The sequence below is a fragment of the Acanthamoeba castellanii genome (assembly GCF_000313135.1).
Source record: "Acanthamoeba castellanii str. Neff unplaced genomic scaffold scf7180000084599, whole genome shotgun sequence".
Taxonomy (NCBI): Eukaryota; Discosea; order Longamoebia; family Acanthamoebidae; genus Acanthamoeba; species Acanthamoeba castellanii.
Window position 1 is genome coordinate 270,400 of NW_004457442.1, and position 18,369 is coordinate 288,768.

General features: G+C 59.0%; 8 protein-coding genes across 8 annotated transcripts; 4 read left to right on the forward strand and 4 right to left on the reverse strand.

Annotated features, from left to right (window-relative positions):
- Positions 1-41: 41 nt before the first annotated feature.
- On the reverse strand, positions 42-2,547 carry ACA1_058210 (Fbox domain containing protein; the record flags this gene model as incomplete). Its single annotated transcript, XM_004339130.1, has 11 exons — positions 42-55; positions 151-276; positions 365-506; positions 579-654; positions 788-948; positions 1,034-1,168; positions 1,266-1,422; positions 1,617-1,689; positions 1,818-1,905; positions 1,998-2,060; positions 2,365-2,547. The coding sequence occupies 11 exons, from the start codon at positions 2,545-2,547 to the stop codon at positions 42-44; spliced, it is 1,218 nt and encodes a 405-aa protein (XP_004339178.1).
- A 189-nt stretch (positions 2,548-2,736) lies between these two features.
- ACA1_058220 (uncharacterized protein) lies at positions 2,737-4,010 on the forward strand (the record flags this gene model as incomplete). Its single annotated transcript, XM_004339131.1, has 3 exons — positions 2,737-2,741; positions 2,832-3,190; positions 3,253-4,010. The coding sequence occupies 3 exons, from the start codon at positions 2,737-2,739 to the stop codon at positions 4,008-4,010; spliced, it is 1,122 nt and encodes a 373-aa protein (XP_004339179.1).
- Positions 4,011-4,147: 137 nt separating this feature from the next.
- Positions 4,148-6,459, reverse strand: ACA1_058230 (uncharacterized protein; the record flags this gene model as incomplete). The annotated part of the gene is made up of 6 exons (XM_004339132.1): positions 4,148-4,247; positions 4,326-4,418; positions 4,519-5,873; positions 6,002-6,081; positions 6,161-6,296; positions 6,367-6,459. The coding sequence occupies 6 exons, from the start codon at positions 6,457-6,459 to the stop codon at positions 4,148-4,150; spliced, it is 1,857 nt and encodes a 618-aa protein (XP_004339180.1).
- A 359-nt stretch (positions 6,460-6,818) lies between these two features.
- On the forward strand, positions 6,819-11,230 carry ACA1_058240 (WD domain, G-beta repeat-containing protein; the record flags this gene model as incomplete). The annotated part of the gene is made up of 17 exons (XM_004339133.1): positions 6,819-6,889; positions 6,960-7,095; positions 7,178-7,329; positions 7,396-7,602; positions 7,671-7,803; positions 7,874-8,053; positions 8,166-8,766; positions 8,865-8,923; positions 8,997-9,112; positions 9,210-9,301; positions 9,447-9,572; positions 9,663-9,781; positions 9,891-9,963; positions 10,067-10,262; positions 10,349-10,492; positions 10,559-10,658; positions 10,757-11,230. 17 exons carry the CDS (start codon positions 6,819-6,821, stop codon positions 11,228-11,230), a joined length of 2,979 nt encoding a protein of 992 aa, XP_004339181.1.
- A 647-nt stretch (positions 11,231-11,877) lies between these two features.
- ACA1_058250 (uncharacterized protein) lies at positions 11,878-12,466 on the forward strand (the record flags this gene model as incomplete). The annotated part of the gene is made up of 2 exons (XM_004339134.1): positions 11,878-12,203; positions 12,265-12,466. The coding sequence occupies 2 exons, from the start codon at positions 11,878-11,880 to the stop codon at positions 12,464-12,466; spliced, it is 528 nt and encodes a 175-aa protein (XP_004339182.1).
- A 119-nt stretch (positions 12,467-12,585) lies between these two features.
- Positions 12,586-14,062, reverse strand: ACA1_058260 (oxidoreductase, putative; the record flags this gene model as incomplete). Its single annotated transcript, XM_004339135.1, has 4 exons — positions 12,586-12,926; positions 13,032-13,151; positions 13,275-13,297; positions 13,413-14,062. 4 exons carry the CDS (start codon positions 14,060-14,062, stop codon positions 12,586-12,588), a joined length of 1,134 nt encoding a protein of 377 aa, XP_004339183.1.
- Positions 14,063-14,901: 839 nt separating this feature from the next.
- Positions 14,902-15,816, forward strand: ACA1_058270 (Ubox domain containing protein; the record flags this gene model as incomplete). Its single annotated transcript, XM_004339136.1, has 6 exons — positions 14,902-14,952; positions 15,020-15,180; positions 15,259-15,380; positions 15,454-15,501; positions 15,585-15,700; positions 15,766-15,816. Coding segments are annotated over 6 exons (549 nt in total), but the record flags the coding sequence as incomplete, so codon positions are not given.
- A 223-nt stretch (positions 15,817-16,039) lies between these two features.
- ACA1_058280 (opioid growth factor receptor (ogfr) region protein, putative) lies at positions 16,040-18,187 on the reverse strand (the record flags this gene model as incomplete). Its single annotated transcript, XM_004339137.1, has 7 exons — positions 16,040-16,514; positions 16,642-16,801; positions 16,894-17,021; positions 17,156-17,217; positions 17,368-17,457; positions 17,588-17,679; positions 17,833-18,187. 7 exons carry the CDS (start codon positions 18,185-18,187, stop codon positions 16,040-16,042), a joined length of 1,362 nt encoding a protein of 453 aa, XP_004339185.1.
- Positions 18,188-18,369: the final 182 nt, after the last annotated feature.

The window sequence follows — 18,369 nt, forward strand, 5'->3', positions numbered from 1 at the left end:
CTCCGACTGTACCAGGACTGGACTAAAGGACTGCGACCCGCTCAGTAGTCATCGTCTATTGCGTGCCGTGCGTGTGGTGTGCGTCATGTGTGTCGTGTCGTGTCGTGTGAGTACGACGGGGCTGGGTGGTTGAGTGAGGGCGACAAGTACTGTTTTGCGCGGGCATGACGGACGTGATACCGCCAAACGGATTGAAGCTGTAGAGCGGATTGATCGGCGCCTGCGAAGTGACCTCCTTCAGGTCGGGCAGCGTGCTGGCCGGTGGCAACAGCGCACCTGCACAACGCGACACACACATGTACGTCAAGCTCGTGTGCAGTGGTGCGTGTGCGGTGTGTGTGTGTGTGCGTGGTCGATGCTGTACCGGGCTTCCACTTCCGCAAAAAGTGGAAGATCTTCTGCGCGTTGTAGCAACAGCCCGAGGGGCAGTTCTCCTCGAGGTCGCCGGTCCCTTTGGCCACCAGCGCGTTGGCCTCCTTGTCCAGAATGATGAGCGTCGGGTATTCCTGCAACCCACCCAACCCGTCACCAATTTAGAGAGAGAGAAAGATCTAGAATATGTGGCTGGGCGTATGTACGGTCAACGCTCGAGATATACCCAGGCCACGGAGATGCTGCTCGGCGACACAGTTGTCCACGATCAAGTACACATAGCTGCGCAGCAAGTGAGAGAGCGGAATCAGCGTGTGCGCACACGCTGTACGCACCGCACGCACGCACCGCACGCACGCACCGCACACACACACACACACACAGCACAAACGTAAGAAATATAATAGGAACGAACCTTTCGTTGAGGCTCCGTGCTATCTCCCTGTTGGTGGTGAAAAAGTTGTGCAGCCGCCGCGTGAAGGTGTCGCCGCCGGGCAGGCCGCGCTCCAGCGCCACGTGGAGCAGGATGCGCTTGTCCTCGGCCTGCGCCTGCTCCGTGGCCGCCTCGATTTGTTGCTGCGCCCACCGAGTCAGACCGGGCAGCCCAAGCGACCCACCCGGCACACCGCCACCGAGCACGGTGAATGGGGAGTGTACGTACCGGGAAAGGCACGTCGTACTCGAAGGCGAAGGTGGTGGGCGGAGAGTGCTCCGAGTAGACCTTGACGTGCGGCGGGAAGTTGATCTTGCTGTAGCGCGGAGGCAGGGTGCAGCCGGGCGGGCGCTCGGCATTGTCCTGGTCGTTGGCTCAAGCAGTCAGCACACAACACGTACACGCAACACCGCACGCAAGACACGACACGACACACAGCACTGGGGTTGGTTGGATGTACGGTCCACCAGATGGAGAGCTCTTTGAGCTTGGCTCCCTGCGAGTTCACAAAATTGGCGAGCGCGACCTCGGTGAAGGGGCAGTAGTCAAAGTTGGCGTGGGTCAACGCGGGACAGCAGAGCGAGATGGCCTCCGTGTCCTCCAGGTTCCAGCAGCCCCTGGGCCAGGAAACCCCCAAATGATCAGCGATGTGAGTGTGCGGTTAGTCAAGCGAGTCTAGAACCACACCGAGTGCACACACACGCACACCGCACACCGCACACCGCACACCGCACACGCACACACGCACACACGCACACACGCACACACGCACAGCGCCCGGGCGAGGCACCGCCCTGGCACGATGAATTACCTGAGGTCCAGCCGTTCAAGCCGGGGACAGCCGGACTTCTCCTGGACAGCGGAGAAGAAGAACGTCTTGGTCGCTGCATCCACACAAGGCCAACACACACACCACACACACACACACACACGCCGATGGGATTCACTCTAATTAACGATTTGCCCGGTTTGGAGGTGACGACGCGCGAGTGAACGGGGGGGAATGGCGTACGATCGGGAAGGCCACAGAGGATTTCGGTCAAGACCGACGAGTCCAGCCGGGTGTTCCACCCGATCGCCAAGCGGCGCAGAGTTGCGGCCTTGAACGAACGAACGAACCAGCGAATGCCCCGGTCAGACCACTTTTTTGAGTGCGCCACAACGACGACGACAACGACCGACTGCAGAGTACCTTGGTCTTGATCTGAGCTAACGAAGCCCGGGTGAGGCGAAAGCAGTAGGTAATGTCCAGGTCCTGTGACGTAGAGAGAGATGTGGTGCAACGATGGTCAGCCTACGTGTAAGTAAGGTTGTGTGCGTGGCTGGGTGGCTGTGCCTCAAGGTTGGGATGGCGCGCCAGCAGGTGGAGGAAGGCCTCGTCGTTCACACAGATCCGATACTGAGGTGCACTCAGTGGTAAGTCACAGCTAGCAAAATTTTATTATTTATTATTCATTATTTATTATTATTTTGCTAATAATACTTCATTGATTTTGATATCTAAATGTATTGTTGTAAAGACGTAAAAAAAAAGTATTGTGGAGGCAAAAGGGGCGTACGGGGGCGATGGAGAGGTCGAGAGTCGTGCGCAGCGTGTTGGCGTAGAGAAGCTCCTTGAACTTGCGGCAAGTGAGTATGGCAGCACCCTGCTGGAAGAGGTCCACCTCGTTCAGCACGCGCAGCAGCACATCCGACGGCAAGTCCAGAATAGACCGCGCACCCTCACCCATCTGCTCCTCCATCTGTTTCTTTTACTTAAAATATATATTAAAATTATTTTGTTAATTTTTATTTTCTTTGGCGCTTTCTGTGAATCAGAATTCCTCCATTTGATCTACCCCATCTGCCAGGGCCAAGCACAACTGCAGCTGCCCGCCTTGCATGAGCGAGGGTGGACACTTTTTCCAGGTGGTGGGCATAGCTGGCAAGAAATGAGGTGCCCAATCCCGTGCCCCCAAACATCTGCACAGTACTTAATCATCAAACTCGATCTCACTCCTTTGATGTTGTGTATTTATTTTGCCAGCCTGCCCTTTGTCGTGCAGAAGACACTTCGCCTCATGAATCCTCCGACCTCCGCTACTTCTACTACTTCTTCACCTTCATCTCCTACGTCAGCGGCTGTCGCTGGCGCCTTCGCTTCGTCCGAGCCCAACGACCCCGCCGCCCCGCCAGCCGCAGCCAAGGACTTTGCTGGCGGCGACGTCGACGGGCTGTCAGGTGGCGGCGGCGGCGAGGCGAAGGCGTGGGGCCGTCTGCGGGACTATGAGGTCGAGGAGGCCCAGACCATCAACCACCGCCTCCTCGCACGACGTCAACAGCAGCAGACGCCGGTGGCAAGCAGCGGCGACACGTTCATGCCTGATGGTGACCTCCTCTTCACAGGTACGGACCCGCTGAACTGGTCGTGTCGTCGTGCCGACGTATTCAACGTCGGTGCTGTGCAGATCGCTACATTCAGCGGTTCCTCGAGGAGGAAGAGCGCACGAAACGCGAATCGGCCGACTGGACGCGCAACCTCGACAGCTCCACCGCCCGGTTCCGCGCCGACGCCAAGGAGCGCGACACTACTACGATGCCCACCACCCCTCACCCGACCACCACGTCGCACTACGACCACTACACCGAGAACGACGAAGCCGAAGGCTACGCCGATATGGACTACGGCGACAGCGGCGGCGACCACGGTGGCGCGTCGCACCACCACCACATTGGCGTGCGGTCGAGCCTCTCGTCGGTGAGCCGCGCGCTGGGCCGCAAGGTCAAGTTCTCGTCGTCCAAGATCGCGGCGTCGCTGGGCAGCCGCCGCATACACCGCAAGGACAAGGGCAAGGAGGGTGCCACGGGGCGGCACCACGGCTACTACGCAGACGCAGACTACTACGGGACCACTACAGCTCAGCACCCGCTCTATGACGTGGCCGACGCGGGCCTGCTGCCGGCGTACGTGGTGCCTTCGGGCACGGCCGTGCCCGAGGCCGAGCCCCTGTTCCCGTTGTTCAACGCTGGCCTGGCGCCGGCTGCCGCGCGCAGCAGCAGCGCCATCAGCGACTTTGAGAAGACGTGGGGCCGCGACTCGCCTTTCTCCACCTACGCCTTCGACCAACGGCCAGCAGCACAACCACAACAAGACCTGGTGAACGTGTTTGACTCAGACGATGAGGGTGACGGTGACCTCCCGGCGCTGGAGCATCTCAACCCATGAAGGAGCCCACGGAAGAAACGTGTAAATAGTTTTTGTTATCTTTTCTCTTTTTCACACAAGGTTAGGCTTCTTCTCCTCCTCCGCTTAGCGATCGTCATCTTCTGGCAACGGCTCTGTTCTTTGGTTGGGGGGGGGCTTCACTTCCTTCTCGCCGCAGCTCTGCCGGCGGGCTTCTCCAGCGGCACCTCGGGCGCGTCCGTCGTACCGTACACCCACTCGCCGTAGCAGCCCTGCAGCCTGCGCAGGCCAGAAACGAACAGAGATGTTGGATCGGTTGTGCGTGATGTGTCGTGCGTATGTCGTGTGCGTGTGTACCTCTCGAGCTGCTCCTTCTTCGTTTCTCTCTTCGCGGGCCTCTCCCACTCCTCCAGCGCTTCGAAAAAGGTCGGGTTGGTCTTGCTGTGTTTCCTGTGTAGTAGTTGATTGATGCGTGATTTTTTATCAGTCACCCATCGCACACGAACAACACGACACACAGAATCAAGAGTGCAGACAACCGAGTACGTACTTGTTGAGGTTGATAGGCTGCGAGAGGACCCACAAACGGAGGAGGGCCACCTGGTTGTGCAGGCCCTCGTCGTTCTCGAGGTCCCACTCCCGCACCGTGTCTGGATCGGGCAGGCTGAAGGGCAGCTTCTCTTCGCCGCCGCCCAGCGACGCGTCCCACCCGCACGACGGCTCGTAGGCCTGCGGCAGCGTCTTGGGCACCAGGCTGGGCCACATCGAGCGCGTCACCGTCGTCGTGGTTGACGTTGTCGTCGATGATGAAGAAGACGGCGACGATGTCTTCATCTCCACGTCCTCCTCCTGTTCATCAGGCGTGCTCTCATCTTCGTCGAGCACCACGACCGGCGCGACCTTCCGCCTCTTGGCCACCTTCTTCGCCTTGGTCGGCTCCGCGACCACCACCTGCTGCTCCTCATCGTCAGCGGCGGCCTCGGCCTTCGCCTCAGGTGTGGCGGGCGTGGCCGGCTTCTTCTGGGGCCGGCCTCGCTTGCGCGTGGGTGTGGCGGGCACGGCGGCGAGGAGGCTGTCGACAAGCTTGGTGGCGGTGGCGGTGGTCTTGGCTCTCTGAGCCGCCGCATCGCCGCCGGCCGACTGCTGCTTCTGCCGGGCCTCCTTCTCCTCGCGCAGGTAGCAGTTTCGCAGCCGCACGACCAGCTCCTCCTTGAGGCCGTAGGTCTTCTCGCCCCGGGGCTTCAGCTGCGCCGACAGCTCGTTCTTGGTCAGTGCTCGGAGTCGCTTGTCCATCGCATCAATGTAACTCTGCGATACTTCCTCCTCCTCGTCTTCCTCTTCTTGTTCCCCCTCCTCCTCCTCCTCTTCTTCGTCTTCGTCTTCCACCTTCTTTTCCTCCACCTTCTTCTCTTCAACCACCTTCTGCTCTTTTACCTCAACCTTCTTCCCCTCCTCTTCCTCGTCTTCGCTGTCGGATTGCTCGAAGGCGCTGTGGGTGTGGATGACCTCGACGACGGCCAGCTCCTCCTCGATCACCATCGTCTCCATGGTCCGCAGGCCTGACGAGCCAACGGCGGCGGCGACGGGCGAAGCGGCGATGACAGGGGCAGGGGCGGCGACTCCCTCGTCCAGCAGCAGGCTGTGGATCTCCACGTCCTCGTCGGGCTTCTGGTCGACCGGCTGGGCCGCCTCCTCGGGCACCACGCCCTCCTGCTCGTCAGCGGCCTCTTTGACGTCGGCCGCCACCACTTCCATGTGGTCGATCTCGCTCACGAGGCTCGCGTCGTCGGCGAGGCTGGAGCCGTTGACGGAGCGGCTGACGTCGTCGTCGACGAGGCTGCCCTCCACGCTGCCCGCGTAGCTTTCCTCCTCTTCCTCCTCCTCTCCGAGATTCTCCACCACCGGCTGCAGCAAAATAACACACATGAGTGTCTCGTCAACACAATGTCACGCCACACACACACACACACACACACACATACACACACACACACACACAACACACACACGCAAGCACGGATGGGTGTGCTTACACCGCCAAAGATGCCGAAGAGGTTCGTGAGACTCTTGCGCATGCCGGCCGCGAGTCTGCTCATCATCGGCGGGGGCTTATCTGGTCGCGCGTGCACGGAAGAAGAAGATCAGCCACATCAGAGAGCAAGCAAAAGTGTGATGGCCGTGTGTGGCCGTACCGGCGCCCTCGACCTCGTACTCGCCGTCATCCTCGCCGGCGAGCGGGATCTGCTGGTCGGTGCCGTCGTCGAGCGAGAGGCTGCGGTCGGCGAAGGTCTCGTCCGCTTCGGTGTAGCTCGAGCGGTCGTCCAGCGCCTACTCACCGCCATCACCATCAAAAACGGTACCTCCTCACGTACAAGAAGTGCAGGAGTGGAGAAGGTACCTCGTGAGAAAGATTGGTGGCAGCAGAGGCAAGATCTGAGCCCTCCTCGCTCAAGTAGCTGGCCGACTCTTCTTCGTAGCTGTGTTCGTTCATCTGTCCGCGCAACCAAAAAACAATCAGATAAATTAATCTACCTCGATTAATCGACCTTGGAAAAAAAGACAATAAACAAAAACGATGATACCTCCAATCCTCTGGATGCAAGTGGATGTGTTGCTCGAGCTACACTCTTGTTGACGGTTTGGGCGTAACGGCTGGCAAAAGAGGCAACGTACTCCGCATAAGCGTCGACACATACCACAGATGCCAAAATATGGCGCCAAAAATCTCAAGGCTTTCGCGCCATTTTGCTGCGCAACAAAACGACCACAAATTGCGGACATCGAGAAGATTTCCGTAGAGAATCAAGAAGGGCACCTGCTGATTTTAGGGAGGCGATTGGGAACGCAAGAATGACCGATAAATTAGAATGGTCGTTCGCTCACAGCGAGGGCAAATGTGACGTCGTCTACGTTGAGGAGCAGTACGTACCTTCCCCTCCCACCTTCCACGTCGAATGCACAACTTAAATGTGTTATTCGATTTCGCGGCAGGTCCGTGGTGTCGAGTGGTGCCGACGGGCAGGTGCGAAGGTACGACACGAGCCCCGAAGCGCTCGCAAGCTTCGCAGACCCCAGTCTCCTCTACGACCACGACAGCGAAGCCACCTGCCTCGCCGTCTCCAAGGAGGTACCAATAGTCTTCCCACCACCTCGTCGTAGTCATGCTCACACACGCATTGGCGGGCGCGCCTGCCAACGCCTTGTTGCAGAGGGAGTGGATCGCGGTCGGGTTCAGCGACAACCAGGTGCACCTGCTCAAGTACCCTTCGGGCGAGTTCGAGAAGATCCTCATCCGCCTGCAGTGGCCCGTGCGGCACGTCGCCTTCAGCCCCGACGGCCTCTACCTGGCCGTCGCCGGCGAGTACGGCTCTCCTCTCTTCTTTCTTCTCCCTTTGAAGTCCATTACTTAATAACCAGCGGTGTCCAGGGGGAGCATCAAGCTGGTGAATCTGGTGGACAATACGCAGGTGACGGTGTTCAAGGGCCACCAGGGCGCCGTGCGCAGTCTGGCGTTCGACCCGCGGGGTGACTACTTTGCGTCGACGGGCGCCGACGGCACCGTGCGCATCTGGAGCCTCGGCGACTGCGCGGAGGTCAAGTGCCTGCCTATCTTGCCCAAGGGCGAGCCCGAGAGGTAACAACTGCATTGTTGCATGACCTGTTACAGATCACGCTCACGCATCGCACAACGCACACGCACAGTCCGCCTCTGCTGAGCCGACTGGATTGGCACCCGCACGGCGCGCTCCTTGCAGTTCCCACCGACGACGGTGTGGTGCTGCTTGCACGAGACACCTGGGAGGTGTCCGGCAAGCTGCAGGGCGAACACAAAAAGGTACAATAGGCTGGTATTTAATCAGTTCAGAGTTAGTTGAGATTAATGCTGGTTGTCAAATCCATTACAGGGAGTCAACTTGTTCAGGTGGTCGCCGAACGGGGCGTACGGTGCGAGCGCCGGCCATCAGGACAAGACGGTCTTTGTATGGCGGGCGGAAGGCGCCAGCTGGGAGACGATCGACAAGGTCACCTGTCGCAGCGCCGTACTGGGCCTCTCCTGGAGCCCGTCTGCCAACGTCCTCGCCCTGGTACACCCCGCGCTCATGCATACACACCACACGCACACACGCACACACGTCCGCATACACACTACTGGCGCCACTCGATACGTCTCCTGACGCGAATGGCGCCTGTGCCCAGATCAACGAGAGTGGACAGTGGAGTAACTGGCAGGACGTGGTGCCGTCGGCGTGGCCCAACCCGCACGCGCCGCTCGGGGCGAAGGAGGGCGAGGAGGAGGAGGACGCGGTGGTGGTCGTCGCCAGGCCCACCGCCTCCTCGCTGATCGCCGACCTGTTCGACCACGAGGACGAGGCCGGCAACCAGGAGACCACCATCACCAAAAAGAAGATCAAGGGCACCGGAAAGCCCAAGAAGAGCAGCAAGAAGAGCAAGAACGCTGATGATGACGACGAGCTGGCCGGCATGTTTGACGATGAAGCCGAGGAGGTAGACGGTGATGGCGAAGAAGAAGAGGAAGAAGGAGAAGAAGCCGATGAGGATCGTGAAGGTGAAGGAGAGGACCTCGATGGTGACGAGGAAGCGTTTGGTGGGCTCGAGCACGACAGCATGGATCTGGCGGCGGCTGATGATGGCGGAGCAGAGGGCAATGCGGAGAAGACGACACGAGCCGCGGCGCCCGCCGTGCGGCCCTACCACGTGGTGCGCATCCCGCCGATGAAGGCGCAGCCGGCCTTCCAGCCCAACTGCGGCCAAACCATCGAAGCCAAGCGATATTTGGGTGCGTACCATTGTGTGTTTGTTATTTTTGCATTTCACTGCAACATCGCCACATACAACTCTGGGTGGCTTATCGCGTGTGTCTGGGATGATGTGCAGCGTGGACGCTCTTTGGCCTGATAGAGTTCACCAAGGAGGTTTCTTCGTCTTTCATTGAGGTACCGCGTTGGCGTGCGTGTGTGCGACTGCCTGACTTGACGTTGCCTGTGTATTGCGGCTTTTGGCCGGCAGGTGGAGTTCACGGACACGTCGGCGTACAAGAACTTCAGGATGGCCAATCTGTACAACTTCACCATGGCGGCCATGGGACCCCAGGGCGCCCTGTTTGCCGCCAAGAGTGGCGAAGGGTACCACACCGATTCCTTCTTGTCGTTCGGCTCTTGCGTGCTTGCCTCTATCATTTGAGTAGGTCTTCAAAAAGCCGACTCACCACCGCCATATCAGCTTCCCGGCCAACATGATGTTCAGGCCGTTCAACAGCTGGGCCTCCAACTCGGAGTGGAGCATCAAGATGCCCGTAGACGAGGAGATTGAAGGTGCTTGCTTACCCGCCACTCTCACCTTCATGTAGAACACCGGCTTATCCAATTCTGACATGTCGACCGCACGCACACGCACCACCGAACACGCAAGCCATCACTGTTGGTGATAGCTGGTGCGCTGTTGCCACCAACGCCGGAGCGCTGCGGATACTTTCGACCGGCGGCATACAGCTGTCGATCCTCGCGCTGCCCGGTCCCGTGGTCGCCATGGCCGCCCACGAGAATCTGCTGGCCGTCGCCTACCATCTCACCCCGCCCACGCGCGGTACCACCACCCATCCGTGCCCATACCAACCACCGGAAATTTCCCACATGGCCCATCGACGCAGCCGCTGACTTTGCCTCTGCTGAGCAGACCGACAAAACATCGAGGTCAAGCTGCTGGACGTGAAGAAGGGCGAGTGCGTAGCGACCGTGCCCGTGCCATTGAACGTGGCGCGCGCTACGCTCCAATGGATCAGCTTCTCCGAAATGGTTCGTGCGCGTCTTGCGCTTTAGCACTCACTCGCCGCGCAATTCATGACTTGTTTGTTCACGTGACAAAAAATAGGGCACATTGCTGGTGCGGGACTCGGTCGGGCAGGTGTGCGGCCTGTTCAACAGCTTCGGCTGGAGCTTCGTGCCAATCTTCAACTTTGCCGAGCTGAACGAGGCCGGTACCGGTTCCTTTCTCGCTCTGGCCCTCTAGGTCTACTGCTGGCTCAGTGTCTCGTCGTTGATGATGGTCATCGTCGTCTCTGTGTTATGGCGTGGTGGCAGTTGATGAAGAGGCCGACCCCAAGTCCGAGCAGTTCTGGATCATCGGCCTCAAGGGTGAGCAGTTGCTCTGCGTCCCTTGTGATCCCGACACCGAACAGCCGCCGGTCGATGAGAGGCCAGGGATCGTCGGGTTCCCGCTGTCGATTCCGCTCGTCAAGGACACCCCGGTCGGCGTCGACGAGGAGCGACATCTCAAGTACGCCTCGCTTCGTGTGGTGTGTGTCGTGTGTGTGGCGTCTGTGTTGTGTGTGCTATTGATGCTGACCTGACTTGACACAACAGAAACAAGCTGCTTATCAACTACAAGAAGTTTATGGCGGAGGCCAAGAGCAAGGACGAGAACGTCGAACTGGCGCAGAAGGAGATCATGAACGAGCAGGTCGACGCCGACAAGCATCTGCTCGGCATGATCCAGAAGGCCTGCCAGTACGTGCCACTCTTGCCTCCGCCGCCTCCTTCACTCACCCCCGCGTACCTTCTTGTTCAAACCAGGACAACAAAGGCGGCGCGCGCTCTCGACTATGCCGCGCAGCTGAACTTCCCCAAGTCGCTCGCCATTGCCGTCCAGCTGGCCGAGAGGAGCTCGCTCACGGTGTGTACCGCCTGTGTCTCCCTCCCTGTGTCGGGTCTGACAAACCGTGTGTCGTGTGCGGTGTGTGTCGTGCGTGTCATGTGTGTGCGCGCTCTCAGGAGTTGGCCAGCCGCATGGACGCCCTGCTGACGAAAAAGGCCGAGCAGCTCAACCCGGCAGCGGCGAAGCCGCGGAAGGACCAGGCGGAGGCAGTGGCGGAGGTGACGAAGGGCAAAGCGACCCCCAAGGCCAAGCCGGCCCAGGCGGACGATGATGAAGTGGAGGCGGTGGAAGACGACGATGACACGCAGCTGAGCGTTCCGGCGCGACGGAAGGAGAAAGTGACCGCGGGGAAAAAGAGGACCAGAGACGAGGTGGACGAAGAGGAAGAGGAGGAGGAGGAAGAGGAAGAAGTGGATGAAGACGACCTGAGCGACTACGAGCGGAACAACACGAAGAGGCGCAAGGTGGTTGAGGAGGAACCGAAGAAGAAGAAGAAGCCGACGACGACGAAGCCCCTCACCGAACACGAGAAGGGCCTCATCTCGGACATGTTTGGCAACGAAGAGGAGGAGGACACCCTCGGCCAGTGAGAGGTGAGACCACACACACACACGTGTGCGGACGGATTGGATCTCGCCCAGCACAGCGCAGCGCACAACATCACATTTCGCACCATACCGCACATGCCCTACACACGACAAACATGTTGTGGAGTGTTCCGAACACAAGCATTTCAACTATTTCGCGTTTTCTTTTTCGTCTGCCACGACTCCTGGCGCGGCTGGAGAAGTCTCTTGTCTGAGAGAGCAGTAGAAGGAGGAGGAGAAGAAGTAACAAGAAGCAGCAGTCAACAAAGGAAGGAGAAAGATGCGTCGATTACGAGCAGCCATGATGTGCAAACCAGGGAGACAGGTCCTCATGATGACGGGGGACGGTTCCGGGACGCTGGCCATGGTCAGGCCCCTGGGTGTGTTGTGGAGCTCACCTTGCTCCGCCCCCAGATACCTCGCCCCGTCGTCAAGGGTCATGTGTTACTCCACCCCGCCCCCACGTCTCTACATCAACGTGGGCATGGCCTTGGCGACAGCAGCCTGCTTCAGCTACATGGTACTTCCCCCAAGCTGACTCTCCTTTTCGTAAGTTTCTTCATCTGTTTCTTTCTCAACCAAGCAAGGCGGCGCAGGGCTGGGCCTGGCACAGGTCAACCCGGACGGGTGTCAGTCTGGAGGTGAAGAAGATGTTCAACAGAGGTGATGGTGAGCGACTCTACAAGGAGAAGCTGGCCGCGTTTCCTGAGATTCAGATCAAGCGAGACTCTCGCTTGGGTCTACTGCGTTGGGAGCTGGACAAGCCAGGCCAGTTCGTGCTCGTAGGGGACCAAAGGCAGCACGAAGGAGAAGAAGACATGGCGAGGGCCGTTATGACCCACCTAAAGGCCCTGGAGGGCCGCACCAACGTTGCCCTCCTCAGCCTGTCGGGCCTAGCCCACCATGACGCCACCAAGCCAGTGTGGACGCAGATCGTAGGCAACCACCTTTCAACAACCTTCGCTCCAAGTCCAGAGTACGCTTCACAACCAACCCACTGTGGTGACCGCTTAACAGACCTGTGTGTGGGTATGCAGGGACTTGGCTCTGGGCCTCAGAGACGCCGTGCTAGAAGTCGGACAGTGTGGACCGCCACCACTGATCGTGATCGACGGCGCGCATGCTGCCGTCGTGCTCCAGGAGTTCAACGGCGCAGCTGGAACCGCGCCAGCGCTGGTCACTGAACTGGTCCAGCTTCATAAGGCCGGCCACCTCAGCATTGTTCTGTTCAGCGCCTAAGCACGTTCATCACCCTGGAGCTGGATGGCAGAACATACATCAAGATGAATATTTAATTTATTTAATTTATATAGCTCCACACATGCCCATAGAGAAGCCCTGCAGTGAGTGACCACGCATCAGCAGCGGTTCTTCTCGCTTGAAGCACGGATGGCCCAGGTGAGCTCGAACGTCTTGAAGGCGTCGGCGTACGACGACCGGATGCCGCTGGCGTCGCCCGTGGCGATGGCGTGCAGCCACGCCGCCAGCTCCTTCTCGTAGAAGTTGTCTTCGCCCTCGGCGAACGTGATCACCTCCTCGGTCTGCACATTCTCGGCGCCCTGGTCGCGCGAGACCAGGAGGCGGGCCCGGCCGTAGGGGTCCTCCAGGCGGATGCGGATGCCGTCGCCCCACACCTCGATCTCGCACTCGTAGTGGTCCCCGTGCAGCATGACCCCATGCGTGAGCGACCCCACAGCGCCTGCACATATCGATCATATATATATATATGCACAACATATATGCACACTTATGTTGGTGAGAATGTTGGAAAGAATGTGGAAAGAAAGTTGGGTGGTGGTCAAACCAGACTCGAAGCGCCAGTGGGCGGTGGTGAGGCGAGGCACGCGGAACTCGGCGGGCAGGCCGGCCTCGACACTCTTGCCCGAGACGACGTCGTTGGGCAGGAGGCTGAGGAAGCCCGGACCTGCGTGATCGTTGTCGCTGCTGGGCGCGCCGATGGCGATGGCGGTGAGGGTGTCGAGCTTGACCTCGCCGGCGATGAACCGCGCCAGGTCGGCGAAGTGCGTGCACTGCTCCACGATCGGACCGCCGGACAGGCGCACGTCCCACCTACCCCCGCGAAGGTGACGTCAGCAACTAAGCGAATGCGAGAGAGCGAAAGCAAAAACGAAAAACGAACACGAAAAACGAAAACGAAAAACGAAAGCGCAAGAGAGATACGGACCACATGGCCTTGGCGATGGCGGGGTAAGCGGTGTTGTACTTGAGCAGCACGGCACGAACCGCAGGCGCCTGAGGGTGCGCGGCGGCGTGCTCGGCCAGCAGTTGGCGCAGCTTGAGCACCGGCGCCGAGTAGCGGAACATGTACCCGACCGACACCACCACGCCGTGCTCCGCCGCCAGTCGCTCGAGCTCATCGCGCACCTGCGACACCAGCTCGGGCGGGTGCGACGAGATGGGCTTCTCGACAAAAATGTGAACTCCGCGCCGCGCGCACTCGAGTTCAAAGTCGAACTTGGCGGGCAGGCCGTGGGCAAAGGGCGGCAGGCCGATGATGACGGCGTCGGGCCGGGCCTGGTCGAGCATGTCCGTCACGCTGCCGAAGCCCTTGGCCTCGCCAAAGACCTGGGGGCTCTTGGCGCGCCACCGGTCGGCGACGGCGTCAGCGCGGGCGGCGTTGACGTCGGCCACGCCCACGATTCTGAGGCCCACGGGGGCCAGGCCGCCCCAGCCCTCGCCGCGGCCGAGGAGGTCGACCACGCGTGCATGGTTCCAGGGCACTGCCACCGTGTCGCTGCCAAAGTTGACTTCGCCGGCCCCGATGAAGCCCAGACGCACGACTCGTGCACTCCCCTCCTGTGGCTGTGTTTGCATTGCTGTGTGTTGTGTTAAGTGGGGAACTTGAAGGAAAAAGTGCGTCTCTGCGCCGGGATAATCGTGGCTTCGCAGGGCAAAGCCGGATTGGTGGACGTTTAATGACTCAGCGGGCCTCATTGGACAAGACGAAACTAGTTTGCGAAATTATCAAAAATTTGTTTGGCGGCCAAAACAGCTAATTATTTGGGTTAAAATAGTATTTACATTTTTAGCGGCAGACTCCTCTCGTACCCCTGTGGCAGCGCTCCTTCCTGCTGGGCGGCCCACGGACCTGAAGAAGAGGAGGTGAGGGGATGGACCACGTGGCGCACTCGGCTTCTACACTGGAGCCGCAACGTCGGCATAGCTAGCAAGTACCGGAACTGGAAGGACAAGAGATGGGAATGCCCTCGTGCGTAGTGACGGACTCCAAGCCGCACGACTCAGCCAGCCTTTCTGCCAGGTGGGGCGTGGTGTGGGCGGCCAGAGAGACCAGGGTCAGCACGAGCACCACCTGAGTGAGAAACGAGCACATTGGGCTTTGCTTTTGTCTCGACGCAGCTTTCTTCGGGTAGTAAGGTAAAGCCCCGGCGGCCGCAACAGGCGCACCTGGGCACTGTTGCAAACTTGTGTATCCACCAATGAGGGGTTTGCAGGCAGCTACGCGACATTGTGGCCGACAACGCCAACTACAAGTGTCTACAGTCCTGCCCGCCAATAAAATCCAACCACTGAGCGAAACCGCCAAAGAATAAACCAAACAAAGGCGGACGCCTTTCCGTTGCGGTAACTGAAAACAGAATAATCTTCTGTACCGAGAGCAAGGAGTGCGAGGAGCAAAGCAAGGAAGGCAAAGGATGGACACCGACATATGCGAGTTTTTGGACCCCATTTCGCTGACTCCCATGGTATGTTCTGAACATACATTTCACTGCTGCATTCACACAACCGCTCCTCACACTTGCGCTGCGCCAGGAGGAAGCCATGGTGACTTCCTGTGGCCACTCCTTCTCCAAGTCCTCAATCTTGCAATGGCTTGCGTCGCATCCCACCAATGCAAGGTGCCCCGTGTGCAACGCCACCCTCAAGCCCGACGGGCTGGCTCCCAACTGGGCACTCCGCTCCGCCATTGCCAAGTACTTTTCCAAATTGCAAAGCCCCCCCCCCCAAGGAAGCACGAAGCTCACACAACTCTCGGACTGTGCTTGATCCAGGTTCGCGCCAGGTGTCACCAGTACGGCGGGCTCGCACCTGAGTTTCGATACGAGAGGGCAAGCAGAGGCGAGTGCACCACTCATCACCGTCAAGCCCTGCAAGAACGAGAAGGCCTGTACTCGTACGAGCATTGCCATCCATGAAGCGACCTGCAGCACACAGCAATGGAAAACTGACCATTCCTTCATGTGTAGAGCCAACCACGTATAGGACAATCCAGATTGACGACGCCCCGCCCACAGGTTCGCACGGTTGTGGCAACTGCGCTGGAGAGGGTCCCCAGAGTTGTTGTTGCTTCGACTGCACGCACAGCAACTTGTGCCAGGTTGGAAACGCGTGCTACGACGAGGAAGAGGGGCTGAGCGTTGTCTGCTTCTGCTCGCAAGTGCTCTGTCAGACGACCTTTGGCCGTTGGAGCAACTGGTGGACACGCTCAATCTGTGGTACCCCCTTCGCATTTCCCGATCCACCTGGTGTGTGGCTAAGCAAGGCGGTGGTTTCTTCAGGTGTCATGTTGCCGCTCTTCTTGGTGCTTTACCTCTGCCTCGGCACCATTGATCTAGTGCTGCTGATTGTCGTGTTCTTCGGGGTGGGCGCGCCGCTCGCGCCGCTCTTCGGCTTGACATACCTTTTCTGCCCTGTGGTCAACAAAACTGCTGATGATGTATGCGGCAAGCAGTCTTTCTTATTTGGCAACTTCTGTAGCCGCTATGCAGATTCATAAAGGAAAACTAATGTATGCAAGCCTCTCCACCTCCCCTTTGGAACTCAAGCTTCTGTTCAGAGCTTGCCCTTGCCCTTGCCTTCCTCCTCCTCCTCCTCCTCCGCGCCGTCGTCATCGCCCTTGATGTCTTCACTTCCGGCATCGTCATCATCACTGCCATCGTCACCACCATCTTCGCTCACCACCCGCTCGGCGTTTTCGCCGTCGCTGCTGGTGCTGCTGACCTCGTCCTCTTCGTCGTCTTCATCTTCGTGCTGCCACCTGCCGGCCCAGCGCGACCCCGTGCCGCCGTACCTCAGCGAGGTCGACCAGGGCGACACGGACTCGGGCTCGGGCTCGCCCCTCTCCTTCCGCCGCAGCTCCTCGTCGTCGTCGCGCCGCTGCGCCTCGTCGAGGCCCTGCTCGCGCCGGGCCAGCTCCTGGGCCTCCTCGGCCACCCACTTCTGGTATTCGGCCGAATTCTCCGCCATGTGGCGGAAGAACACGCTGTCCTCCCGGTCGTCGGGGTCCTCCTTCGTCTTGGCCTTGTACCTGGTGCCCTCTCTTTGTCATTCATCATTCTTGTGTGTGCGTGTGCGTGTGCGTGTGCGACACATGTGTGCGGTACGCGCGTGTGCGTGTGCGTGTGCGGTGGTGCGTGTGCGGTGGAGGGGCATACGAGGGTGAGGAGTAGTCGAGCGTCTTGGACCAGAAGCCCATGAGCGAGGAGCGGCAGTTGGGGAGCTGCCGGTTTTGGGTGATCTCCTTCGTGAGGAAGTCCAGCAGCGGCTTCTTGTAGCGCTGGAATCCCAACTCGCCCAGGCTCGTCAGGATGCGCGCTGCACGTCTCAACGGTCAACGCACACAACATCGCACGACACACATGACACAAAACATCGCACACAGCCCCGAGACGGAGTGGAAAGGGTACTGATGCGGAGGTTGTTGTGGCCGCTCCAGTTGAGGTTGTCGTAGCGGTCGCGCCAGATGCCGGGCCACCTGGCCACCTCGCCCGTCACCTCCGACACCAGGCGCAGGCCGTAGAAGTTGAGCATCAGCCTGGCGGCACATGCACGAAAAAATTAAGCACCACCACGAAATGACACCGCACATACGATACACGTGGACACGACACACACGACACACGACACGACACACACACACGACACACACGACACACAGAGACGACGCACCTGTACGATCGAATGACGCGTGTGGCGATGTCAAAGTCCTCCCGCATAAGCTTGGCTTCCGACTGCACGGCCGAAAAACCCGGGCTCCGGCGAGGGTGAGCACCACCAGTCCGAAGAAGAAAAAAGAAGAAAGAAAAGAAGAAAGAAGAAAGAAATGGGTGAGGGTTGAATGCCCTGTGTGCCTTGGAGAGGGCCTCGGCGTCCCAGTTCACGCCGGAGGACTCGAAGACGGGGAACAGCCACTGGATGAACGAGTGCTCGTATTCCAGGCGGCGGTAGTCAGCCCACCAGTAGTCGTGGAACTGTTGTTGGTCGTGGCGTGTGCATGTGCGGTGATGTGTGTGTGTGTGTGTGGTGGCGCAAGTTACACGAGAGTCAGCAAAATGGTGTTGCTGGGTTGATGTGTTGCATGTTGTGTGGAGCGTGGCACACCTGGTGAATGTAGACACGGTCCGGGAGGGAGGGCGACTTGCCAGAGTAGAACATCCAATTGATGCCCGCACCAGCTGGGGCTCCAGTGAGGTCTGGTCACAGAGCAATAGTAAATCGTATAAAAAAATTAGTTTTTACTCGTAAATATAAATAAATATTAATTGCTAAATAAATAATTACCGGATATGCACGTTCAATTTTATAAATAAATTGATAAATGAATAAAATGCAGGGGAGGAGCGTACCATGACGAGGACCGCGGCTGTAGCGCGAGGCGTAGCCCCCGTACACGACTGAGGCCATACCTCGCACCTGCTGGTTGGCATTTGCGTTGGCGTTGGCTTGCCGCGGTGGCATGGACATGAACACGGGGGCGTCGTCATCATCGTCTTCGTCTTCGTCCTCTTCGTCATCGTCCTCGTCGTCTGAGTCGTCTTCGTCTTCATCTTCGTCCCCGGCCTCGGCCTCGTCATCTGCGTTGAGCGTAGTCGCACGACGTCGCCGGCTTGATGGGGTGTCGGCCGGCTCCACCATCTGCGACGGCTGCGAATTCGCGTTGGCCTGCACATGGGCGTTGGCGTTCGCGGTAGGGGTCATCATCTCGTTGGTGGTAACCTCATCTCTTCCTTCCTCCTGTGTCGAGTTCTCCATCTGGCGGCGCCTGGTTGCAGTTATGTGGGTTCGTTTTATGTATTTATTTAGGATTTATTAATCAATTTCTTTTGTCCTAATCGGCCGTTAGAGGAATGTGATTTTCTTGTGTGGCTCGATACCGACCACTT